The 22,500-nt window shown below is 41.9% G+C and overlaps 1 protein-coding gene across 2 annotated transcripts in view; it reads left to right on the top strand.

The window, feature by feature from the left end:
* Positions 1–22,500, top strand: part of LOC108272988 (protein shisa-6) — a 93,540-nt gene that overhangs the window by 52,925 nt on the left and 18,115 nt on the right. For both annotated transcript variants that reach the window (XM_017481904.3, XM_017481903.3), the window contains exon 5: positions 19,356–19,418. In XM_017481904.3, coding sequence (XP_017337393.1) covers positions 19,356–19,418 — 63 coding nt within the window. The remainder of the gene's footprint in view (positions 1–19,355; positions 19,419–22,500) is intronic.

Raw genomic sequence — 22,500 nt, 5'->3', positions numbered from 1 at the left:
CTATTTGCTGCGATTGACCTTGTGCAGTGATTCTCTCTCTCTCTCTCTCTCTCTCTCTCTCTTTCGCACTCTCTCTATCTCTCTCTCTCTCTCTCTCTCTTATGTGTGTGCACACTCTTACGTCAAACCTCAGTATAGAAGCGGTTGCTATCTAACCCGTGCTCTCGACCGTCCCAGTTTAACGGTGTATTTTAAGACTTTCCCTGATGGACTGAAGTGAATTCTGTCGCTGTGGCCTCTAAACCCAGGACATCTATTCACACTCTAAATCACTATAACTGTAATGTTTATAATAAAAATTATCCAATTAACAAACACATCGATTTCATTTTGATATTCTGACGATCAAGATCGTCATCTCTTACGTCCTTATTCAGAGTTGAGTTAATCCTGGAATCACACTCGTCAGCATTCGGACCTCAGGTGTAGCTCCAGACCCGAGAACTTTCAGCATGCATGTGAGAGTTACACATAGGGGCGGAGTTTATCTCCTGTGTCTCCTTTATGTATGACTTGTCTCCTTTATATATCATTCTGATATTTGAACTCATGCTCAGGTTTCTTGTGTGATATGGGCTTGAGTGAGGAGCATTACGTGATTAAGCAGTGTTAAGTCCAGCGCCACTGTCTGACAGTTTGATCTAACCATAATACCTCACCCTAAAATGGATGTTTTGGCTGTAAATGCACTCAAGCACGCTATGGAAAGTCATTCGATGACAATATTAAACACATAAATATAAAACATTCATTGGTTAATCTTCACCTTTTTTTTCTTGCATGGAGGACGTCTGAGGAGACTCATCTTAATCAGAGATGTCACGCGCCTCGATAACTAATTTATTATTATTTTTTAAATGCCTGAACTTAAAATGAGCTGAAAGTGTAGCAGATGAGCACTCTGTCTGATTATCCTTCAAACCATGGCCATGGTTTCTTTACAGGAGAGCACATCGAATTAATAAAACCATTGGCATGTGTATAAAAAGCATCCCATTTACGGCATTTGGCAGACGCCCTTATCCAGAGTGACTTACATTTATTTTATTTATATAGCTGAGTAATTGAGGGTTAAAGGCCTTGATCAAGGGCCCAACAGTGGTAGCTTGGCAGTGCTGGGGTTTGAACTCCTGACCTTCTGTTCAGTAACCCAAAGCATTTAACCAATTCCCCACCACTGCCACACCACTGCCGCACTGCCCCACCACTGCCCCACTTAATCACCACTGCCCAACCACTGACCCACCACTGCCCCATTGAGCCACCACTGCCTGACCACTGACCCACAACTGCCCCACCACTGCCCCACTGAGCCACCACTGCCCCATTGAGCCACCAATGCCTGACCACTGACCCACCACTGCCCCACTGAACCACCACAGCCCCACTAATCCACCACTGCCCCATTGAGCCACCACTGCCTGACCACTGCCCGACCACTGCCCCACCACTGCCCCACTGCCCCACCACTGCCCCACCACTGCCCCACTGAGCCACCACTGCCCCACCACTGCCCCACTGAGCCACCACTGCCTGACCAATGCCCCACCACTGCCCCACTGAGCCACCACTGCCCCACTGAGTCACCACTGCCCCACCACTGCCCCACTGCCCCACCACTGCCCCACTGAGTCACCACTGCCCCACCACTGCCCCACTGCCCCACCACTGCCCCACCACTGCCCCACTGAGCCACCACTGCCCCACCACTGCCCCACTGAGCCACCACTGCCCCACCACTGCCCCACTGAGCCACCACTGCCCCACTGAGTCACCACTGCCCTACCACTGCCCCACTGACCCACCACTGCCCTACACACATTATGATTTCATGACCTTGATTAATGTCTCGTTCGCTTTGTTAAGCATGCAAATAACTGTCCGAGGTTGATATAAAACAGATAAAATGTAAAATAACAGGTGCGCTGGATCAAGTGCTATTTTATGTGCTGCTGAACAATGAGTGTGGATGCCATTTTGTTCAATTAAAGCAAATTTGCAGTGATTCATGTGATTTGTGAAGCAATAGTGTTAGGGTTAGGGTTACCTAGGGTTATGGTTACCTAGGGTTAGGATTACCTAGGGTAGGGTTACCTAGGGTTAGGGTTAGGATTACCATAACCCTAACCCTAACCCATCTCTTGGTTTTACATTACATGGTGTTACATTTGACAGGAAAGAAAAAAGCACAATTTACTTTTTCAGTCCACATTTTCTAGCCCTGATTTTTTTTTTATTTATTTATTATTTTTTTACAGGTGAGTGTTTGTGTTTAAAGGCAGTGCTTTAGATGCTGTTAAAAATAAACCCAAAATCATCCGAGACACTTCTACTTAAGCACAAACTGACAACCTTGGAGGAGATTTTAATCATCTAAATGTGGTGCAGATAATGAACTTGAGCCGGTGCGTAACCCGACTCTGAATATGAGGAACTTTCCCATGTAAATATTTTGGACAGACACACCTGATATTAACTCAGTTGCATCACTTTCCTCTATGTTCTATATGTCATTCTCCCTACTGCTCTCAGCCAATCACAACACATCTAACATTTTAGACTTATATTAGTGATGAAAGTGCTGCTGCTCATGAGTAATTCTTATAATTCTAACACATGAAACCAAAAAAAAACATTGATGCTGGGAAAATGTGATTTTTTTTGTTTCCTGTAGCATATCTACGTCAGCTGAATCATAAAGCCCCATTAAACACAGGTCTTTTACGTCCATTTGCGTTCTCTCCCACTGTTAAGTGCACTTTAGCTCAGATCTGGTCTGCTTCCAGGCCTGAAGATGTTTCCTGCAGCTCTCTGAGTCTCTAATTTAACCACGTTTCACATCACAGTCCTGCTTTGAAGCTCAGATTTACTCCACACGTGTAAATCTCATCTCGTTTATCCGATGCCCATTACGTTCAGACGGACAGGTGGATGGACAGCATCTCATATAGGCTGATAATAATACACTAATGCAGTGTGATGTTATTTCACACGTGTCTCTGCACTGTGAGAGGACGTTGTTAGCGTTTATGCCCGAGATAACAATTCTAGCAGAACATTACAGTTCTAGGAACCTTTGGTGCAAGTTTTCCGAGAATGTTTTTATAGCGCATTTATAACCATTGATCCAACAGTAATACAAGCAGTAATAACTATATAGTATAGTACTTTACATGTGTTTAATAACTATACATATATAGTGATGGAAAATCATAATAATAATAATCATAAAGCCTCATTAAAGCGGATGTTTGTTTGTTTTTTAATGATTGCAGAAAAGTTATTTCTGGAGCATTACAGTCTAAACTTATTATTACCTGTTGACAGAGGTGGACTGGGACGAAAAATGTGGCGCTGGACGTTCTGGCCCACAGCAGCCCACCACACGGCACATCACAACAACGCCCACTGGTGTGCAGATTAATTTTTAACACCACTTGCTAGTATAAGAATATAACAATACAGAAATAATCCGTTTGTAAAATAAAGAGAAACAGACAGAAGAACAGTAAGACAAACATTGTTTATAATGTATAATGTGGGTCATCATCACTGACCCTGCTTTCATTGTCTTAATATCTAATATTGAATATTACTCTAGTAAGTTTTGTAGCTGAGATTGTCCATCTCTCGGATGTTTCCCACAGCTAAACACAACGCTTCTCGAGCTGTGATCTGTTAAACAGCTCGGCAGGTTGATCGCGAACACGGATCACGAATAGAACAAGCTTGTAGTGTAGTCGGCTCGCTAGTTAGAGGAGTTTCCCCAACGTTTATCAGTGTCACTGCGTATCAGAAAATCTCCGTATGAGCTGCGAAAACATTCACGCCCAGCTTCAGCAAAAGATGATAAATGAGGCCTGTGAGCTGTTTAGTATTTGGACACCTATAAAAATGTATCCTGCCTTGTATGTTTGTCAGTGTTTATTTAAATATTTCTAAATATTTAAGCTGTTTTTAAAAGAAAATTAAATCAGTGTGCGCTGAATATCGGCTGAGACTGGCTAAAAAGATATTCCGTGTGACGAGATTAGGGTTCACTAATAGGACGATGAAATAATATATGAAAATATAAAAATTAGCTAGAAGCTGTACATGACTATCTTAGCAGTGAGCTAGTGAACTCTCAGGTTTGTAGATGGAGTGAACGTGCAGCTCTGATACTCCAGTGTGTTTTTACACACGACTGCGAAGTGGTCCAGAGTCATGCTCTACGTAGTGAACGCGGTGTGCTTTCAGTCCTACAGTGAGAGAGGACTCAGTACTGCATGCTGCAGGAGGGAGCTGTTACTGTATTTTTATAGCGTTCATGCCCCTCAACACTCGCCCATTCCCCTGCTCCCTGTCCGTATTGTTCGAGTGGAGCGGATCAGAGCTTGCTGCGGGTGAACACACCTCCCCTGAGGACGCCTCAGCGCCTGACGTGGATCTCGATCTCTCCTTCCAGTGTGCAGCGTGACTCGATTTCATTCACAGATCTCACGCATGGGTGAAGAAATCAGCTGTTACTCTAGCAGCGTGGGTTACAGAGCTCTGAAAACCCCCCTGACGCTCAGAGAACCAGCGTGAGAGAAGTGTGACGTAATTAATTAAGTTGTAATAAAGTGTAGTGGATCAGGAGGGTTCTGTGGGTGGTAGCTGAAGGTGTTGTTACTAAACTACAAAACTTTATTGAAATCTCACTGGTAGCACTATTACTGAATTACCCATAATGCACTGCACCATTAGAAGATCGTGTATAATGTATAGTGTGTGTGTGTGTGTGTGTGTGTGTGTGTGTGTGGTTTGGGCTCTGTTCCACTGTTCCACAAGTTCTGAATTGTGATTGGTCAGAAGGTGTTGATTAATTTTTTAGAACAGCAGCTCTGACAGTAGTGCGGGTTTATACTGTATTAATGCGCTCGTTCTGGTAGCGTATTGTTTCTATAGTAACAGCTCAGAGGGACTCGTACGCATTTTATTTGCATATACGCATTTTATTTTTAAATCATAACGTTTTCTGTAAAGGAGAAGTGTGTTTATGTAACCTTTGTGGAGGGAGTCTCCAGTGTCAACTCTGTGTAACAGCCAATCTTCAGGACAGAGGAGTTTCTCAGTAACATGTCAAGCTATTGAATAGAGAGAGAGAATAGAGAGAGAGAATAGAGAGAGGGAATAGAGAGAGAGAGAATAGAGAGAGAGAATAAAGAGAGAGAATAGAGAGAGAGAAAAAATAGAGAGAATAGAGAGAGAGAATAAAGATAGAGAATAGAGACAGAGAATAGAGAGAATAAAGAGAGAGAATAGAGAGAGAGAATATATAGAGAGAATAAAGAGAGGGAATAAAGAGAGGGAATAGAGAGAGAGAATAGACAGAGAGAATAGACAGAGAGAGAAAGAGAGGGAATAAAGAGAGGGAATAGAGAGAGTGAGAATAGAGAAAGAGAATAAAGAGAGAATAAATTAGAGAATAGAGAGAGAGAATAAAGAGAGAGAATAGAGAGAGAGAATAGAGAGAGAATAAAGAGAGAGAATAAAGAGAGAGAATAGAGAGAGAGAATAAAGAGAGAGAATAGAGAGAGAGAATAGAGAGAGAATAAAGAGAGAGAATAGAGAGAGAGAATAAAGAGAGAGAATAGAGAGAGAGAATAGAGAGAGAATAAAGAGAGAGAATAGAGAGAGAGAATAAAGAGAGAGAATAAATTAGAGAATAGAGAGAGAATAAAGAGAGAGAATAGAGAGAGAGAATAGAGAGAGAATAAAGAGAGAGAATAAAGAGAGAGAATAGAGAGAGAGAATAAAGAGAGAGAATAGAGAGAGAGAATAGAGAGAGAATAAAGAGAGAGAATAGAGAGAGAGAATAAAGAGAGAGAATAAAGAGAGAATAGAGAGAGAGAATAGAGAGAGAGAATAAAGAGAGAATAGAGAGAATAAAGAGAGGGAATAGAGAGAGAGGGAATAGAGAGAGAGAATAAATAGAGAGAATAGAGAGGGGATAGAGAGAGAGAATAGAGAGAGAATAAAGAGAGGGAATAAAGAGAGAGAATAGAGAGGGAATAAAGAGAGAGAATAGAGAGAGAGAATAGAGAGAGAATAGAGTGAGAGAATAGAGAGGGAATAAAGAGAGAGAATAGAGAGGGAATAAAGAGAGAGAATAGAGAGAGAGAATAAAGAGAGAGAATAGAGAGGGAATAAAGAGAGAGAATAGAGAGAGAGAATAGAGAGAGAATAGAGAGAGAGAATAGAGAGAGAGAATAGAGAGGGAATAAAGAGAGAGAATAGAGAGAGAGAATAAAGAGAGAGAATAGAGAGAGAGAATAAAGAGAGGGAATAGAGAGAGAGAATAAAGAGAGAGAATAAAAAGAGGATGCAGAGGGAACGAGTGTTTATAGCTGCTATAGTGTAAGTGAGAACAGTTTTATGGACAATATTTAATTGAAGTAAAAACAGATCAAAAGGAAATTAAAGTTTGACCTCTAACTGGTACAGAGTGCTGACACTGGAGACTTTAAAAAAAATAAAATTAAAAACACACACACAATCTGTTCACATGGCGTGTTTATGCTCCTCTCAGAGCTGCTGGAATAGAAAAGGACGCAACACGTTCTAGCCAATCAGAATGCAGGATTCAGATGCGCTTCAGTGTAAACTAAATGTCATGGAATTCGGCAGAAATCAGCTGTTTCTTATAAACAATTACGACTAACAACAACAGAGTATATTCCAACAAACTCTCTCTACACCCGAGGCGTTGCAAAGGATTATGGGATAGTGAAAGACACATGTAGACACTTCAAATAGGAGTTAAAAAAAAAAAACACAGCCAGTGTTTAAAAAGGAAATTCCCACAGAAGATGCAAGTGTACTAAAGATAGCTGTTTAAGTGTGTGTGTGTGTGTGTGTGTATGTGTGTGTGTGTGTGTGTGTGTGTGTGTGTGTGTGTGTGTGTGTGTGTGTGTGTGTGTGTGTGTGTTTTATCTCAGCTCTGTTGGTGGTCTGTAATTAGCTCAGAGCTGATAGCAGCATCAGAGGACCAGGAACAATCTGAGAAACTCTCACGCTTTAGAAAATCGCTGCCGTTTGTTGTTGCTGGAGTAATTAGGATGTACTTAGCACCCTGATTTATGCCCAGTGGTAGCGCTATGCTGCTTCTAGCACCATGTGATACACCGTGCCATGCGGCGATGATAATAATAATAATAATAATAATATATTCATGCATTATTTATACACTTGTACACATGGTAGCTGAATGTAGTTAGAGATAAATGAAAAAAATATGTAATAGAATGCACAAGGGAACGCATCAGAAGATAAATAAGTGCCAGGATATAAATTGTACACAAATGTAGAATTATAGAATATTTTTGAATGAAAATAATTTAAAAATACAAATATGTCAAATCAAAACAGAGGAATTACTTCCAATGCAAAAGCCAAAAGCGGTATTTTATTATGCTTCAGTCAAACAACGCAGCGTTACAGCTCATGGAGATGAAAAATCCCCGCAGCCTTCTTTTCCCCAGCTGATTAACACGGGTCATTACACGAGCAAGCAGCTCGTCCTCCACTGTTTCTCCTCTTTCACGCACAAACACCCTCCTGATTAACCCGGCTAATTATTTGCCCAGCACTAGCCATGTTTATTTATTCAAGACGTTCACAAAAAGGCTCATTTTTCTGAACGAGGCTCTGGGCCACCTCCTCTTCGGTCCCATCCTTCTCTCGGGACAGAAGAACCCCCACGATCCTCAGCACGGACGCCGGGGAGTAATTAGAGCAGCTCATTCCGTCGGCGTGAGCGCCTGCGTTTATTCCAGACGCTCTGAACGAGGCTCATATGTATGTGCACAGGCGCTAACCCGGGTCGGCTAATCAACAGCGCTCACGGCTCTTTCCCTGAGCCAGCCACTCCATCACGGTCAGAGCAGAGAGACGGCGCGGCATAAATCAGCGGCGCCTCGAATAAACGGCGGGAGACGGCTGTCAGACGGCAGTGTCAGTCACGCACGCCGACGCGCCGTGTTCACAAGCCGGAGTTAATTGGCTCGATTTCTTCTCGTCCCGGCGGGGACGGTGAGGGCTCTTGATTAGGTTCCGCCGAATCAATCAGCGAGAACACCCGGCTCCAGTTTGGGGATCTGCAGCAGTGCGCCAGCGAGGCGAGAAGAACCAGCACGCATGAGGAGTTTTCAAAAAAAAAAAAAAAAACAGGAAGAAACTTTGTTGCTGAGACATGAGGACAGGAACGAAAAGTTTCCACCTCAAACTTCCATCATGGGTTTTGAGATTGCAGGCACGGTGACGGGTTGTAACGCAGCGGTTAAGACGTTGGATTACTGAGCAGTCGCTCGTGAGTTCAAATCCCAGCGCTTCCACTGCTGGGCCCTCGAGCAACGTCCTTAACTCTCGACTGCTTAGTTGTCTAATGAGATAAAGGTGTCTGCTAAATACCATCAAAACATCAGTCACGCTAGTCCCGAGCTCTTTGTGTCACTTTTCTTTAGTTTCAGTGATAAATAGTAGTAGTTAAACATATCTCCTGAAGCTAGCGTAAACACGATTAAACGTTTAAATGCATGAATCAGTGTGTGTCATTGGTTAAAGGCTGTGTTACTGATCAGAAGGTCAGGAGTTCAAGCCCCAGCACTGCTAAGCTACCAATGTTGGGCCCTTGAGCAAGGCCCTTAACCCTCAGTTGTTCAGGTGTATAAATGAGATAATTGTAAGTCGCTCTGGATAAGGGCGTCTCTGCCAAATGTCTCTACACGTTTAACGAGCGACCATATACGATGGCGTAAAATGAAACCGTGGTTGTTCGATTTTCTTCCATTTTCTGCGTTAAAGAGTAAATGGGAACTAATGATGCTAGTTCCTGAGTCAGCAGCTCATCTGATGCTAGTTCCTGAGTCAGCAGCTCATCTGATGCTAGTTCCTGAGTCAGCAGCTCATCTGATGCTAGTTCCTGAGTCAGCAGCTCATCTGATGCTAGTTCCTGAGTCAGCAGCTCATCTGATGCTAGTTCCTGAGACAGCAGCTCATCTGATGCTAGTTCCTGAGTCAGCAGCTCATCTGATGCTAGTTCCTGAGACAGCAGCTCATCTGATGCTAGTTCCTGAGTCAGCAGCTCATCTGATGCTAGTTCCTGAGTCAGCAGCTCATCTGATGCTAGTTCCTGAGACAGCAGCTCATCTGATGCTAGTTCCTGAATCAGCAGCTCATCTGATGCTAGTTCCTGAGACAGCAGCTCATCTGATGCTAGTTCCTGAGACAGCAGCTCATCTGATGCTAGTTCCTGAATCAGCAGCTCATCTGATGCTAGTTCCTGAGACAGCAGCTCATCTGATGCTAGTTCCTGAGTCAGCAGCTCATCTGATGCTAGTTCCTGAGGCAGCAGCTCATCTGATGCTAGTTCCTGAGTCAGCAGCTCATCTGATGCTAGTTCCTGAGTCAGCAGCTCATCTGTCGCTTCATCAAGAGGGATCAGTCGCTCTCTCACCAGCTCCTCTGTTAAATAAACGTCTCCTTAGGACAAAAAACCCAAAAAAACATCACCATACCAACCATTACAAACATTCTTTTTTTTCTGTCCCTGTGAATGAGCTGTTACCATAGAAACGATCATGTATTAAAACGCTCTATTTATAAGAAGTACACAATTCAAACAAACACCTCGCCATTTTGTGATTGTGTTCATGTGAATGTTCAAATGAAATAGAGCGCTCTGTGTTGTCCCAAACGCTCTTATACTAGTGCTGTGTGGAAAAACTAGAACCCTGCCTCACACACACACACACACACACACACACACACACACAGCTATACACATAACCATCATCTGCATTCCCCTTTCCTCTCGGAGATGTTTCCTCTTACTGAAAAGGGTGTATTTAATGAAATCTGTCGTGACGAGTATAAATATTGTGGTGATTTATTCGCTGAAGACCGAAATGTCACCGCACACGTAAACGCCAACGTTAATTACCGGCTCGTTTCCAGATCTGTGGCGTAATTTCCCAGTTTACAGCGTCGACACAAAGCCAGACGTTTCCTCTGGGTTAAAGCGTTTTGTCGCGTGTTGCTGCGTTTAAAGCTTCCGCTTTATTCCTCTGTTCTGCTTTAATTAGGGGAAAAACACGCCGAGCGATTAATCCAGCAGAGAAAAGAGGAAAATGTCTGATTTCATTCAGCTTGTGTCTTCGTGTAATCAGGTTTAATTATGCCATTTTTAAAAACTTTAATTAAAACATGTGAGGTTTGACACATTTGGTGTAATCAAACTTCATTTATTATTCATTTATTTGATTCTTTCAGTGAAAGAGATTAGGTTTGCAGCTTTTCTCCAGTTCTGCGTTTGTCTCAGGGTTTGTGAAAATTGTGTACACGTTTTTTTCATACGCATGCTAGCGTATACGCATTGCCTTCGTGTGCATTGCCTTCGTTCGCATTGGCTTCGTGCACATTGCCTTCGTACGCATTGGCTTCGTGCGCATTGCCTTCGTACGCATGGGCTTCATACGCATTGGTTTAGTACGCATTGCCTTCGTACGCATTGGCTTCATACTCATTGCCTCGTACGCGTGGGCTTCGTACGCACAGGCTAAGTACGCATTGCCTCGTACGCATTGCCTTCGTACGCATAGGCTTAGTACGCATTGCCTTCGTATGCATTGCCTTCGTACGCATTGCCTTCGTACGCATAGGCTAAGTGCGCATTGCCTTCGTACGCGTTGCCTTCGTACGCATATGCTTAGTACGCATTGCCTTTGTACGCACAGGCTAAATACGCATTGCCTTCGTACGCATAGGCTTCGTACGCATAGCTTTCGTACGCATTGCCTTCGTACACATAGGCTTCGTACGCATAGGCTTCATACGCATAGCTTTCGTACGCATTGCCTTTCAAAGTGTACTCCAGTTGACATGTATGCATGCGCATTACGACATCCTGTGCTGAGGAAGAACATGATGGAGCTGTGTAAAATACTAAGTTACTGTTACTGCCCTGAAGTGATTATTTTCCTCTAACAGCACGTCCTGAAGTGTTTTATTCCTCTTACACCACACCTACGTTGATTTATTAAAGAATCATGTGTTTTATCCGTTTATAGTTACATTTAACTCCTCCCCTTCCTCCCCCTCCTCCCCTTCATCCACCTCCTCCCCCTCCTCCTCCTCCCCCTCCTTCTCCTCCCACTCCTCCAGCTCCTCCTCAACCCCTCCTCCTCCACCTCCTTCTTCCCATCCTCCTGCTCCTCCTCCTCCTCCACCTACCCCTCCTCCTCCCACTCCTCCACCTCCTCCTCCTCCACCACCTCCTCCCCTCCCTCCTTCTCCTCCTCCCCTTCCTCCTCTCTCCCCTCCACCTCCCCCTCCTCCTTCTCCCCCTCTTCCTGCCCCTCCTCCTCCTCCTGCTATTCACTCACTCACTGTGACAGGGACAGCTCCGTCCACTTCTCAGACCCCTTTAGTTACCTTTTTTCTTGCAAAAAAGCACCTATTGACAAAATCTAGTGACTTTTTTGGGCAAACCTTGCCAACTTTCCACACGAGTGCGAGGTCTTGATTTCCCCCTACAGGTAATCTCTCTCTCTCTCTCTGCAGCAGAAAGGAGCAGCACATTCATTAGTTTCTAATTTTTGTCTCTGAGGGATCATTTTACACGTAAATATGGCCGAAATCACAGCACAGCCGCTGTCGATAACGTGTGTGTACGATGATTTTGTTAGAGGACATCGTGGTTATAAAATCAGGGTTTAATCAGTGCAGAGCAGCAGCTTGGAAATGGCTGGGAAGTGACTGCTGGAGAACATGTGGTCTCTTAATGCACCGCGTTCAGTCACTATTTCATACTCGTTCCCTTATCTGACAACAGAAGCAGAAAAAAATGCGTTAATGTGAGCAGCTTTATTGGGAATTAAAATACAGTATGTGAGCACAGAGAGTAGGAAACATTAAAAGGGTGGCTAACACTAGGCAGAATTATTATTATTATTATTATTATTATTATTATCCATCCATCCATCTTCTACCACTTACTCCTTTTCAGGGTCACGGGGGAACCTGGAGCCTATCCCAGGGAGCATTGGGGACAAGGCGGGGTACACCCTGGACAGGGTGCCAGTCCATCACAGGGCACAATCACATACACACTCACACATCCATTCATACACTACGGACACTTTAGACACGCCGATCAGCCTACCATGCATGTCTTTGGACTGGGAGAGGAATATTATTATTATTATTATTATTATTATTATTATTATTATTATTATTATTGGCATTTAAAAAGAAAAAATGACGAACATGTTTGAATGACATCTCTTTTGGGCATCAGGGTGACTTAGTGGTTTGGCGTCTCTAACGTGTCTGTAGTGTATGAATGGGTGTGCGATGGGTTGGCGCTCCATCCAGGGTGTCCCCAGCCTCCTGCCCTGAGTCCCCTTCGATAGACTGCAGGCTCCCCGCGATCATGTGTAGGAAAAGTGCTATAGAAAATGGACGGCTGGACATCTCTTCTATAGTCCTTGAAAACAAAAAAAAAAATGGTGCTTGAAAGTCCTGGAATTTCATTATTGAGAATCTGTACAAACCCTGCTCTGACTGTTACAAAGCGCTGACACTGGAGACTCCTTCCGTAAATGCTGCATAAACATCTCCTTACAGAAAACCTCATCATATCAACGACTTTATTTATTTTGTTTATGCGGAGCGCCCACTGTACAGGTTCCTTACAATTGTTTCTAAAACTCAAAGATGGTTTCATCATTTTATTAGCGGCATTTTACAGGAAGCTCAAAATGCAGTATCTTCCTGCAAAATCAGAGTTGTCTATCCATACGAGAGTAAAAAGAGTCTAAGAATAGTCATTTGTGCTGAGAGAAATAACTCCAACGATGCTAATTTGGACCAAAATAAAATCAGCACGTATAAGCGATGAAATCACTGCAGGTTCCCATGTGCTACTAATGCAGTGTGAATAGGGCTGTAGAACACACCATGACTGACTGCATCTGTGTTTACTTCAAGTTATTTATCTGGGTTTAAACTTTATTTTTGTTGTTGTCTGTTAGTAATGAAATACAAAATCAGCTTCAAACCTCCTGTCTTTTGTTAGACACGCTCTGTTTTGTTCAACATTTTGCAAGTGCATTGTAAATGATGTTGCCAACTTATAAACTTTGTGTTTAGTTTTAGAGACTTTTTTTAGACCATTTCAGTGTCTTTATTTCAAAAAAGAGCTCAGTGACAAATCTAATGACTGCCTTCGATACGGCTCCCCAGCTCACATCACAGCTGCTGTTCTACAGGCTGAGAGAGCAGGTTCACTCCACTCACCACCTGCATGTAAAACCAACAATCACTGATCACCAGTCTTCTTAACAACCAATCACTGATCACCAGTCTTCTTAACAACCAATCACTGATCACCAGTCTTCTTCACAACCAATCACTGATCACCAGTCTTCTTAACAACCAATCACTGATCAGCATTGCTCCTAACAACCAATCACTGATCACCATTGCTCCTAACAACCAATCACTGATCACCAGTCTTCTTAACAACCAATCACTGATCACCATTGCTCCTAACAACCAATCACTGATCACCAGTCTTCTTAACAACCAATCACTGATCACCATTGCTCCTAACAACCAATCATTGATCACCATTGCTCCTAACAACCAATCACTGATCACCATTGCTCCTAACAACCAATCATTGATCACCATTGCTCCTAACAATCAATCACTTTGACTTTCATTACTGCAGTTTCATTTGATCTGTGTTCTTGATAGAAGTTATAGAATGTAAGTATGTACATAGTTTGTTTGTGGTGTCATGACCAAAGACGACTTCTATAAGTAATAAGTTATAATCTGTTATTTTGCATTCTGATAAACTTTGATAAAAATATTTCCTTCTTAAATCTTCCTTCTTCATGTCAGACATTATGATATGCAAATGAACATGACAATTCAGTGAATATGCAGATTAGTCAGTGACATTCTGGCAACTTCTAGCATCGGTTTGTGCCTTTATTTACCTGAACAGACTTGGAACACCGTCATTTCTTTCCCTAAAGTTTTCGTTGCGTCCTGCCCTGTTTCCTGTTCCGAGCATTTTTCATTCCGGAGCGTCGTTCCCGGTGGAGAGACGAGAATGTGAACATGCTGCACACAGATGACGGCAGTTTTGAGTGATGTTACTTCTTTCATATTAAAGGAGACATCAGTTAAATCTGTGGTTATCTCTGTTAGCACTGACTGCTCACTTCACTTCACAGGAGGATTATGGGTAATATTTGCCATTGCCATTATTTACAGCCTGATGCATTGTTATTATTATTATTATTATTATTATTATTATTATTATTATTATTATTATTATTATTATTATTATTATTATGCAGTGAATGCTGAGAAATCTAATGTTATTTTGTTATTTATTTGTGTGTTAAGCAGTGTAATTTGCTAATGCTGTTCTTCTGTAATAACATTGTTAATAATGTGTTTATTAATGTGTGTATTAATTAATAATGTGTTATTAATGTAATAATAACTTTAGGTGTTGCCTTTATTCATTTAAATGAATGATATTTTTCTTTCAGATCCCCTGTAAATGTGAATCATTAGCAGCAGATTAATTAAAGACCCATATTTCCTCCAACACTCTTAAAACTAAAGGTTCTTCATTGGTTCTTTACAGCCCTGTAGGGTCTGCAAAGAACCTCCTTCTTGTCAAAAACCTTTTTTTTTTTTCATTGTATAGGGTTCTTGAGTTGAGCTATAGAGATTAAAGAAGTTCTTTATGGTTCATTATAGGTTCTTCTGGGCAGTGTATTGGTTCTTCAGGAAGAAATCATCCCTTAACAGGTTAATGTGAACCCTATAAAGTGAGACTGGAAAAGGTTCTCCTAATATCACTCTTAAGAACCTTACCGTGGTTCCTTAAAGCACTAACTAAGGGTTGTTTTTTTTAAAGCACTAACTAAGGGTTTTTGTTTTTGAAGCACTAACTAAGGGGTTTTATGATAACATGGTTCTTTGTGGCACTGCTGTGAAGAACCATTTTTGGGTCCTTTAAAGCACCAGTAAATAGATGGTTCTCTAAAGAATTTGAGAGTAAAAGTTTCTTTGCGCAACTTAAAAGGGTTCTCCTATGGCATAAGGCTGAAAAACCTTTTTTGGTTCTAATTGGAATGTTTATTTTTAAGCGTGAATGGGTTTAAAATGTAAATACAATACAGTGATATATTTTTCTTTTATTTTACTGAAAAGGAAATCTAATACATGAAACTACATCACACAGATTACTCCCAGTGTTTGGGTGTGTGGAGTTTGCTTCTTTGGTCATGTCCTGGAGCTGCAAGGCTAATGTTACTGACATGTAATGGAAGTTTATAGCCAGCAGTTCAGCATGGTGTTTATCAGTCAGTGGCGTCTCCTTACTCAGAACTAAAGAGCGTGTTTGCACAAGCTCTTAACATCCATCCATCTTCTATACTGCTCATCCTCCTGGGTTGTGGGGAACCTGGAGCCTGGGAGCATTGGGCACAAGGTGGGACAATCACATACACACTCACACACCCATTCATACACTACGGGCATGCCAATCAGCCTGCCATGCATGTCTTTGGACTGGGGGAGGAAACCAACACATTAAAAACAACACATTCCAAGAACAGAAAACAGTTCTCTCTGCCCTAGTACAGAAACATCGCGACACAGACTAGAGACCATGCTATGAATCTTTATCATGTGGTTTCTGACTCACTGCTCTCTACAAACACGTACAAAAGGCTGTCACAGAGCTGAAAAAAAAGACACAGCTCCATTAGTCCACTTCAGTTCCTCCACACCAGCATCAGTACTCAGGTAGGGAGAGCGGCCTGAAGTCCGGAGGTTAAACGTGATTCTGATGATGATGGTGATGATGATATAGTGTATTTAATTAGTTTCAGTACGGATTTGTTTTGCTATTCCTGCTCCTCGGTTACTGTAAAATGACCCGAGTGTGGTGGTGTATTTTCTGGCTGTGCTTAAAGCAGAAATCCTTCTGTATAATTGATGAGTGTTGACGGTATGAAGCAGCAAGCAACAGCCTAATTTTTTTCCCCTGCTGAGGAGATGTTAATGTAGGACAGTTTACATTTATAGACTCCTCAGGGGGCCGTCACGTTTACAGCTCACTCGCCCGCTCACTTTCCATACGGAACATTCGTTGGTGTCTGATAGAGAATGAAAAGACGAGAAAAATGTGTAAGAACTCGAGGACGAATTGAGAATAAAAAATTAGATAGTAGAAACTGAGCTCCAGAGGAAAACCCATTATAAAGCAGCTAGTTACGTAGATAAGTTACGGATCTAAAGGCAAGTTAATGCTACTTATAAAAGTTATGAAGTCTACAAAAAATGCCCATCAATGTAATGACAGGTAGCAATGGACACAAGAGTAAGGCAGGGCTTGGGATTGATCGATCCAAGGCTAGCGCTTTTAGCTGTACATCCTTAGTGCTTTTTCTGTTGTTTCTCAAGAGGAATTATGCACTTTGTAAAATATATATTTGCTCACGATGGAGAAACGTAAATGAGACATAATGGACAGGATAAACCACTTAACACGTCACGCTCACTGTGAAGAACGTTTACGTTTATCCGAGCCCGTTTTCCAGCTCACGCCGGTGACGTAAGCAGAACATAGTCATTTTCTTTCATCGCAGGTCTATCGTTAGAGGAACTTCACCGTCTTCTTCACGACATGGAGAAGACATGCGATCACACAGTCTGTTATAGACTTTTTATAGACCAGATTTTATTGGGACAATAATCTTAAAAGACCACAGAACTCACAGCTTTATTACAGCTTCATTAACCGAGAGAGAGAGAGAGAGAGAGAGAGAGAGAGAGAGAGAGGCTGTTGTTTATTCCTGAGAGCAGGAACTATCCTGGTGCCACAACATTAAATCTAACAAAAACAGATAAACATGTAACGTTTAAAACATTTAATAATTGAAAATTGTAGTCATTGGAAAGGTGTTGTGGTGTCAGAGGAACAAAATGTGCTATTGCTGGAAAATATTTCACTTGATGGTGGAACGCAGAGGGGAGTCTCGTAAAATGAATTGTACAGAACCGGTTGAACGTTCGGACCCGACCACATTTCATGATCTGAAATTGGAACCAACACTTTTACAGTTTTTCTTTAAAAAAAAAAAAAGAAAGAAATCTAGCACTCTTCTAAAGGGAAACCCTTAAAGGTTCTATGTAGAACCCTACAACAGACTATTTCCCTAACAAAGAGGGTTCTAAAGAAAGCCCATTTTAGGAAGTTAAAGACCCGTGAAGACCCTTTGAAGAATCCACGAGTGTAACTACGACTTCGCTTACGTTAGATACAAGAAAATCACTTTCACTCGTTTTCATTCTGAACTGATGTATGTTACTGAGTCACGAAGACTTTTAGAGCACAGAACATCCCTCTGACATGATGATAGCACACACACACACACATGCGCACACACACACACACACACACACACATCCCTCCTTTAAAAGGAGCTAGCTAAAGAGCACAAAGAAAGTTTTTAAGGAGTATTTCCTCCCGATGCATGAACATTGTAATCCAATAATATAATTTATATGCTACATGAATAGAACAGTGGGAAAGAAATTTTAGTGTGTGTGTGTGTGTGTGTGTGTGAGAGAGAGAGAGAGAGAGAGAGAGAGAGAGAGAGAGAGATAGACTAAGAGGGATAAGGCCTGTTTGGGATAAAAGCTGAAGCGTTGCAGGTGACAGAGTGCTGTGTGAAGTGGATAATTGGTCCCTTGATATACGGCGAGATGATGGAGCCACTAGAGTCGCCGTCTGTGCACTAATCAGCCATGTTTGTTTGTTTGTTTCTTTCTCTCATTTTTCCTCTTTAACAAGCACTTCTACAAACTCTTCATTCTGTTCATCCTAACTGTGTAATACAGTCTCCTGTTTATTTCCTGTTTTCTCATGTTACAGTGGTACAGTACAATCAGTGATTTAGTTTCACTCAGACAGGTACAGAGGCCACGCCTCCTTCACTGGTACTGACAGGTACAGAGGCCACACCTCCATCACTGGGACTGACAGATATAGAGGCCATGCCTCCTTCACTGGGACTGACAGGTACAGAGGCCACGCCTCCTTCACTGGTACTGACAGGTACAGAGGCCACACCTCCATCACTGGGACTGACAGGTACAGAGGCCACGCCTCCTTCACTGGGACTGACAGGTACAGAGGCCACGCCTGCTTCACTGGTACTGACAGGTACAGAGGCCACACCTCTTTCACTGGGACTGACAGGTACAGAGGCCACACCTACTTCACTGGGACTGACAAGTACAGAGGCCACGCCTCCTTCACTGGTACTGACAGGTACAGAGGCCATGCCTCCTTTACTGGGACTGGCACATAGAGGCCACACCGCCTTCACTGACACTGACAAGCTAATGTTCGCTAGTTTGCTAGGCAGCTTGTAGCTACTGATAGAGTGTTAACATTAATGTTCGTGAAAATAACCAATTAGCCAGCTAGTGATAGTTATTTCCATTTCCATTAACTACATTTGGCAGACACCCTTATCCAGAGCAACTTACAATTATCTCTTTTTGTTTTAATACAGCTGAGTAGTTGAGGGTTAAGGGCCTTGCTCAAGGGCCCAGCAGTGGCAGCTTGGCGGTGCTGGGATTTGAACTCATGACATTTTAATCAGAAGTGCAATGTCCTACCCACTGAGCCCCACATTACTGTATTATGCTAATGTTAAATGCTAAAAGAGTGTGTGATTTAATGATGAGCAGTATTTTATGTAAAGCAGTATGTTGAACCAAATCAGTGGTAAAAGCCTAGTCCCGCCCACATTCACATATATAGAGGCTGATGTACAAATGGAGCTTGATTCGTGTATGTTTGTTTCTCGCTCTATTTCTGAAAACATTCTCCTCCAGCACTTATTGAAAGACAAAAGAACGCGCTCTCATCACGTCACACATCACGTCACACTTCACGTTAACGCAGCGGGAAGCTTTTCGTTTGTTTTTTAGTCTGCCTGTCACCGAAAATTAAGAGCTGTGAAGCATTTTACTTGAGATGTTTATCAAGTTGCCTTGTTCATCGCGTTCACCAGCCCAGAATGAGCTGATTAGCATGCTAATCAGGAGCGCTTATCAGATATTCACACAGCGGGGAGAGTTAGCGAAGCTGAGAGCTCATCACTGTGCGGGATAAGGAGACGTAAGGGGGTTTGTTTTTCTGCATTCTCATATACACCTGTGTCTCTCTCTCTCTCTCTCTCTCTCTCTCTCTCTCTCTCTCTCTCTCTCTCTCTCGCTAATAGGGAACCATCATCATGACTACACGAGCCATGTCGACCTCACTGGATCTCACACACCTAAAATCGGTAAGAATCTTTCACCTTTTCACCAGGAGTGACCTTTAACATGTCAGCAGGTCTCCATGTGTGGATTTGATTCTGCAGCAGCTCACAGAAAACACACACACACACACACACACACACACACACACACACACACACACACACACACACACAATAATAAGAACAGTACATAGATATTATAGTGTTCAAGTGTAAAGTAGAGTATAAAAACAGGAAACAGGATGTAAAAGAATGTAAAAGCAGAATAAAATTGACTACAGGAATGGAATGAGTACAAAAATAGAGTGCAAAATAACAGAATATAAAAGAATGAAATTGTGTAGAATAGAAAAATTATATAACAGAATAGAATACAATCGAACAGAATCAGGAAATATCGCACGAGTATGTGTGCTGCTGTAGTGAATATCAGCCCGGCTGTGATTCGGCTGCAGTCACGAGGCCACAGTAGTCACAGGTAATCACAGGTGATTACAGGTAATTACAGGAAGTCACAGGTAATCACAGGAAATTACAGGTAGTCACAGTAATCACAGGTAATTACAGGTAGTCACAGGCAATCACAGGAAATTACAGGTAGTCACAGGTAATTACAGGAAATTACAGGAAGTCACAGTAATCACAGGTAATCACAGGTAGTCACAGGTAATTACAGGTAGTCACAGGTAATTACAGGTAGTCACAGGTAATTACAGGAAATTACAGGTAGTCACAGGTAATTACAGGAAATTACAGGAAGTCACAGTAATCACAGGTAATCACAGGTAGTCACAGGTAATTACAGGTAGTCACAGGAAATTACAGCTAGTCACAGGTAGTTACAGGTAGTCACAGGAAATCAAAGGAAATTACAGGTAGTCACAGTTAATCTCAGGAAATTATAGGTAGTCACAGGTAATTACAGGAAATTACAGGTAATCACAGGTAATTACAGGTAATCACAGGAAATTACAGGTAGTCACAGGTAATCACAGGAAATTACAGGTAGTCACAGTAATCACAGGTAATTACATGTAGTCACAGGTAATCACAGGAAATTACAGGTAGTCACAGTAATCACAGGTAATTACATGTAGTCACAGGTAATCACAGGAAATTACAGGTAGTCACAGGTAATCACAGGAAATTAAAGGAAATCACAGGTAGTCACAGGTAATTACAGGTAGTCACAGGTAATCACAGGTAATCACAGGTAATTACATGTAGTCACAGGTAATCACAGGAAATTACAGGTAGTCACAGTAATCACAGGTAATTACATGTAGTCACAGGTAATCACAGGAAATTACAGGTAGTCACAGGTAATCACAGGAAATTAAAGGAAATCACAGGTAGTCACAGGTAATTACAGGTAGTCACAGGTAATCACAGGTAATCACAGGAAATTACAGGTAGTCATAGGTAATCACAGGAAATTACAGGAAATTACAGCTAGTCACAGGTAATTACAGGTAGTCACAGGTAATCACAGGAAATTACAGGTAGTCACAGGTAATTACAGGTAATCACAGGAAATTACAGGTAGTCACAGGTAATCACAGGAAATTACAGGTAGTCACAGTAATCACAGGTAATTACATGTAGTCACAGGTAATCACAGGAAATTACAGGTAGTCACAGTAATCACAGGTAATTACATGTAGTCACAGGTAATCACAGGAAATTACAGGTAGTCATAGGTAATCACAGGAAATTACAGGAAATTACAGCTAGTCACAGGTAATTACAGGTAGTCACAGGTAATCACAGGAAATTACAGGTAGTCACAGGTAATTACAGGAAATTACAGGAAATTACAGCTAGTCACAGGTAATTACAGGTAGTCACAGGTAATCACAGGAAATTACAGGTAGTCACAGGTAATTACAGGTAATTACAGGTAGTCACAGGTAATTACAGGAAATTACAGGAAATTACAGCTAGTTACAGGTAATTACAGGTAGTCACAGGTAGTCACAGGTAATCACAGGAAATTACAGGTAGTCACAGGTAGTTACAGGTAATGACAGGTAGGCACAGGTAATAACAGGTAAACAAAGGTAAACGCAGGTAATTACAGCTAATCACAGGTAATCACAGGTAGTTACAGGTAATGACAGGTAGTCACAGGTAATCACAGGTAGTTACAGGTAGTTACAGGTAGTCACAGGTAATTACAGGTAGTCAATGGAATAGAATGGAATATAATAGAAATGAATAGAGTGGAACAGAACAGAGCAGAATAGAATGGTGAATAATAAAATAGAATGGAACAGAACAGAATGGAACCAAATAGAGTAGAAATGAATACAGAATGGAACAGAATAGAATGGAATAGAGTAGAATGGAACAGAACAGCATGTGAAAGAACTGAATTGAAATTATAAAATACAATGGACAAGCTAGAATAGAATAGAATAGAATAGAATAGAATAGAATAGAATAGAATAGAATAAATTTGGGGTGTTAGATTTCCTGGCTGTTTGGATAATAACTGTGTAAATGAGAGTGATGAGTTCGGCGTGAGTTGTTTATCGGATCAGGTCACAGCTGGAGTTTCAGATGGTTAAGGCTGATTGTCAGTAATGAGTGTAGAATTGAAACGAGACCGGGGTGTTGTGGGAAATCTGCGAATGTGAATGAGATGAAGTGAAGGCATCGCCATGACGACAGGAGGAGAAACGAAAACAGCAGCACAGGGCTGATTGAATTACAGTGCAGATTTCAGCCCCAATTCCATCTACTGCACGTGTTCATCCTGTAATTCTGTGGAGAAAAGGATTTTACACACTGCCGTCACACGTTAGTCTCTCACACACACACACACACACACACACACACACACACACACTGCTGTGTCGGTGTTTCACCTGTTCTGAGATTTCAATATAACACACTTGAACTTGGAAAGGTTGTTTTTTTTTATGACGATTTTTGTTTGAATAATGTCTGAATGATAGCATTCAGTTAAATAAAACATAAATACCCCAAACCCTTTATAAACCCTTTAAAACCCCTCTATAAACCCTTTATACGCTGTGTGTACACGTGGGATTTGGACTAAACCCTCTATGAACCCTTTATACGCTGTGTGTACACGTGGGAT

Source organism: Ictalurus punctatus, chromosome 12 (genome assembly GCF_001660625.3).
Source record: "Ictalurus punctatus breed USDA103 chromosome 12, Coco_2.0, whole genome shotgun sequence".
Classification (NCBI taxonomy): Eukaryota; Metazoa; Chordata; class Actinopteri; order Siluriformes; family Ictaluridae; genus Ictalurus; species Ictalurus punctatus.
Note: the sequence above shows the minus strand (reverse complement) of the source record. Positions and strands in the feature narration are given on the sequence as shown.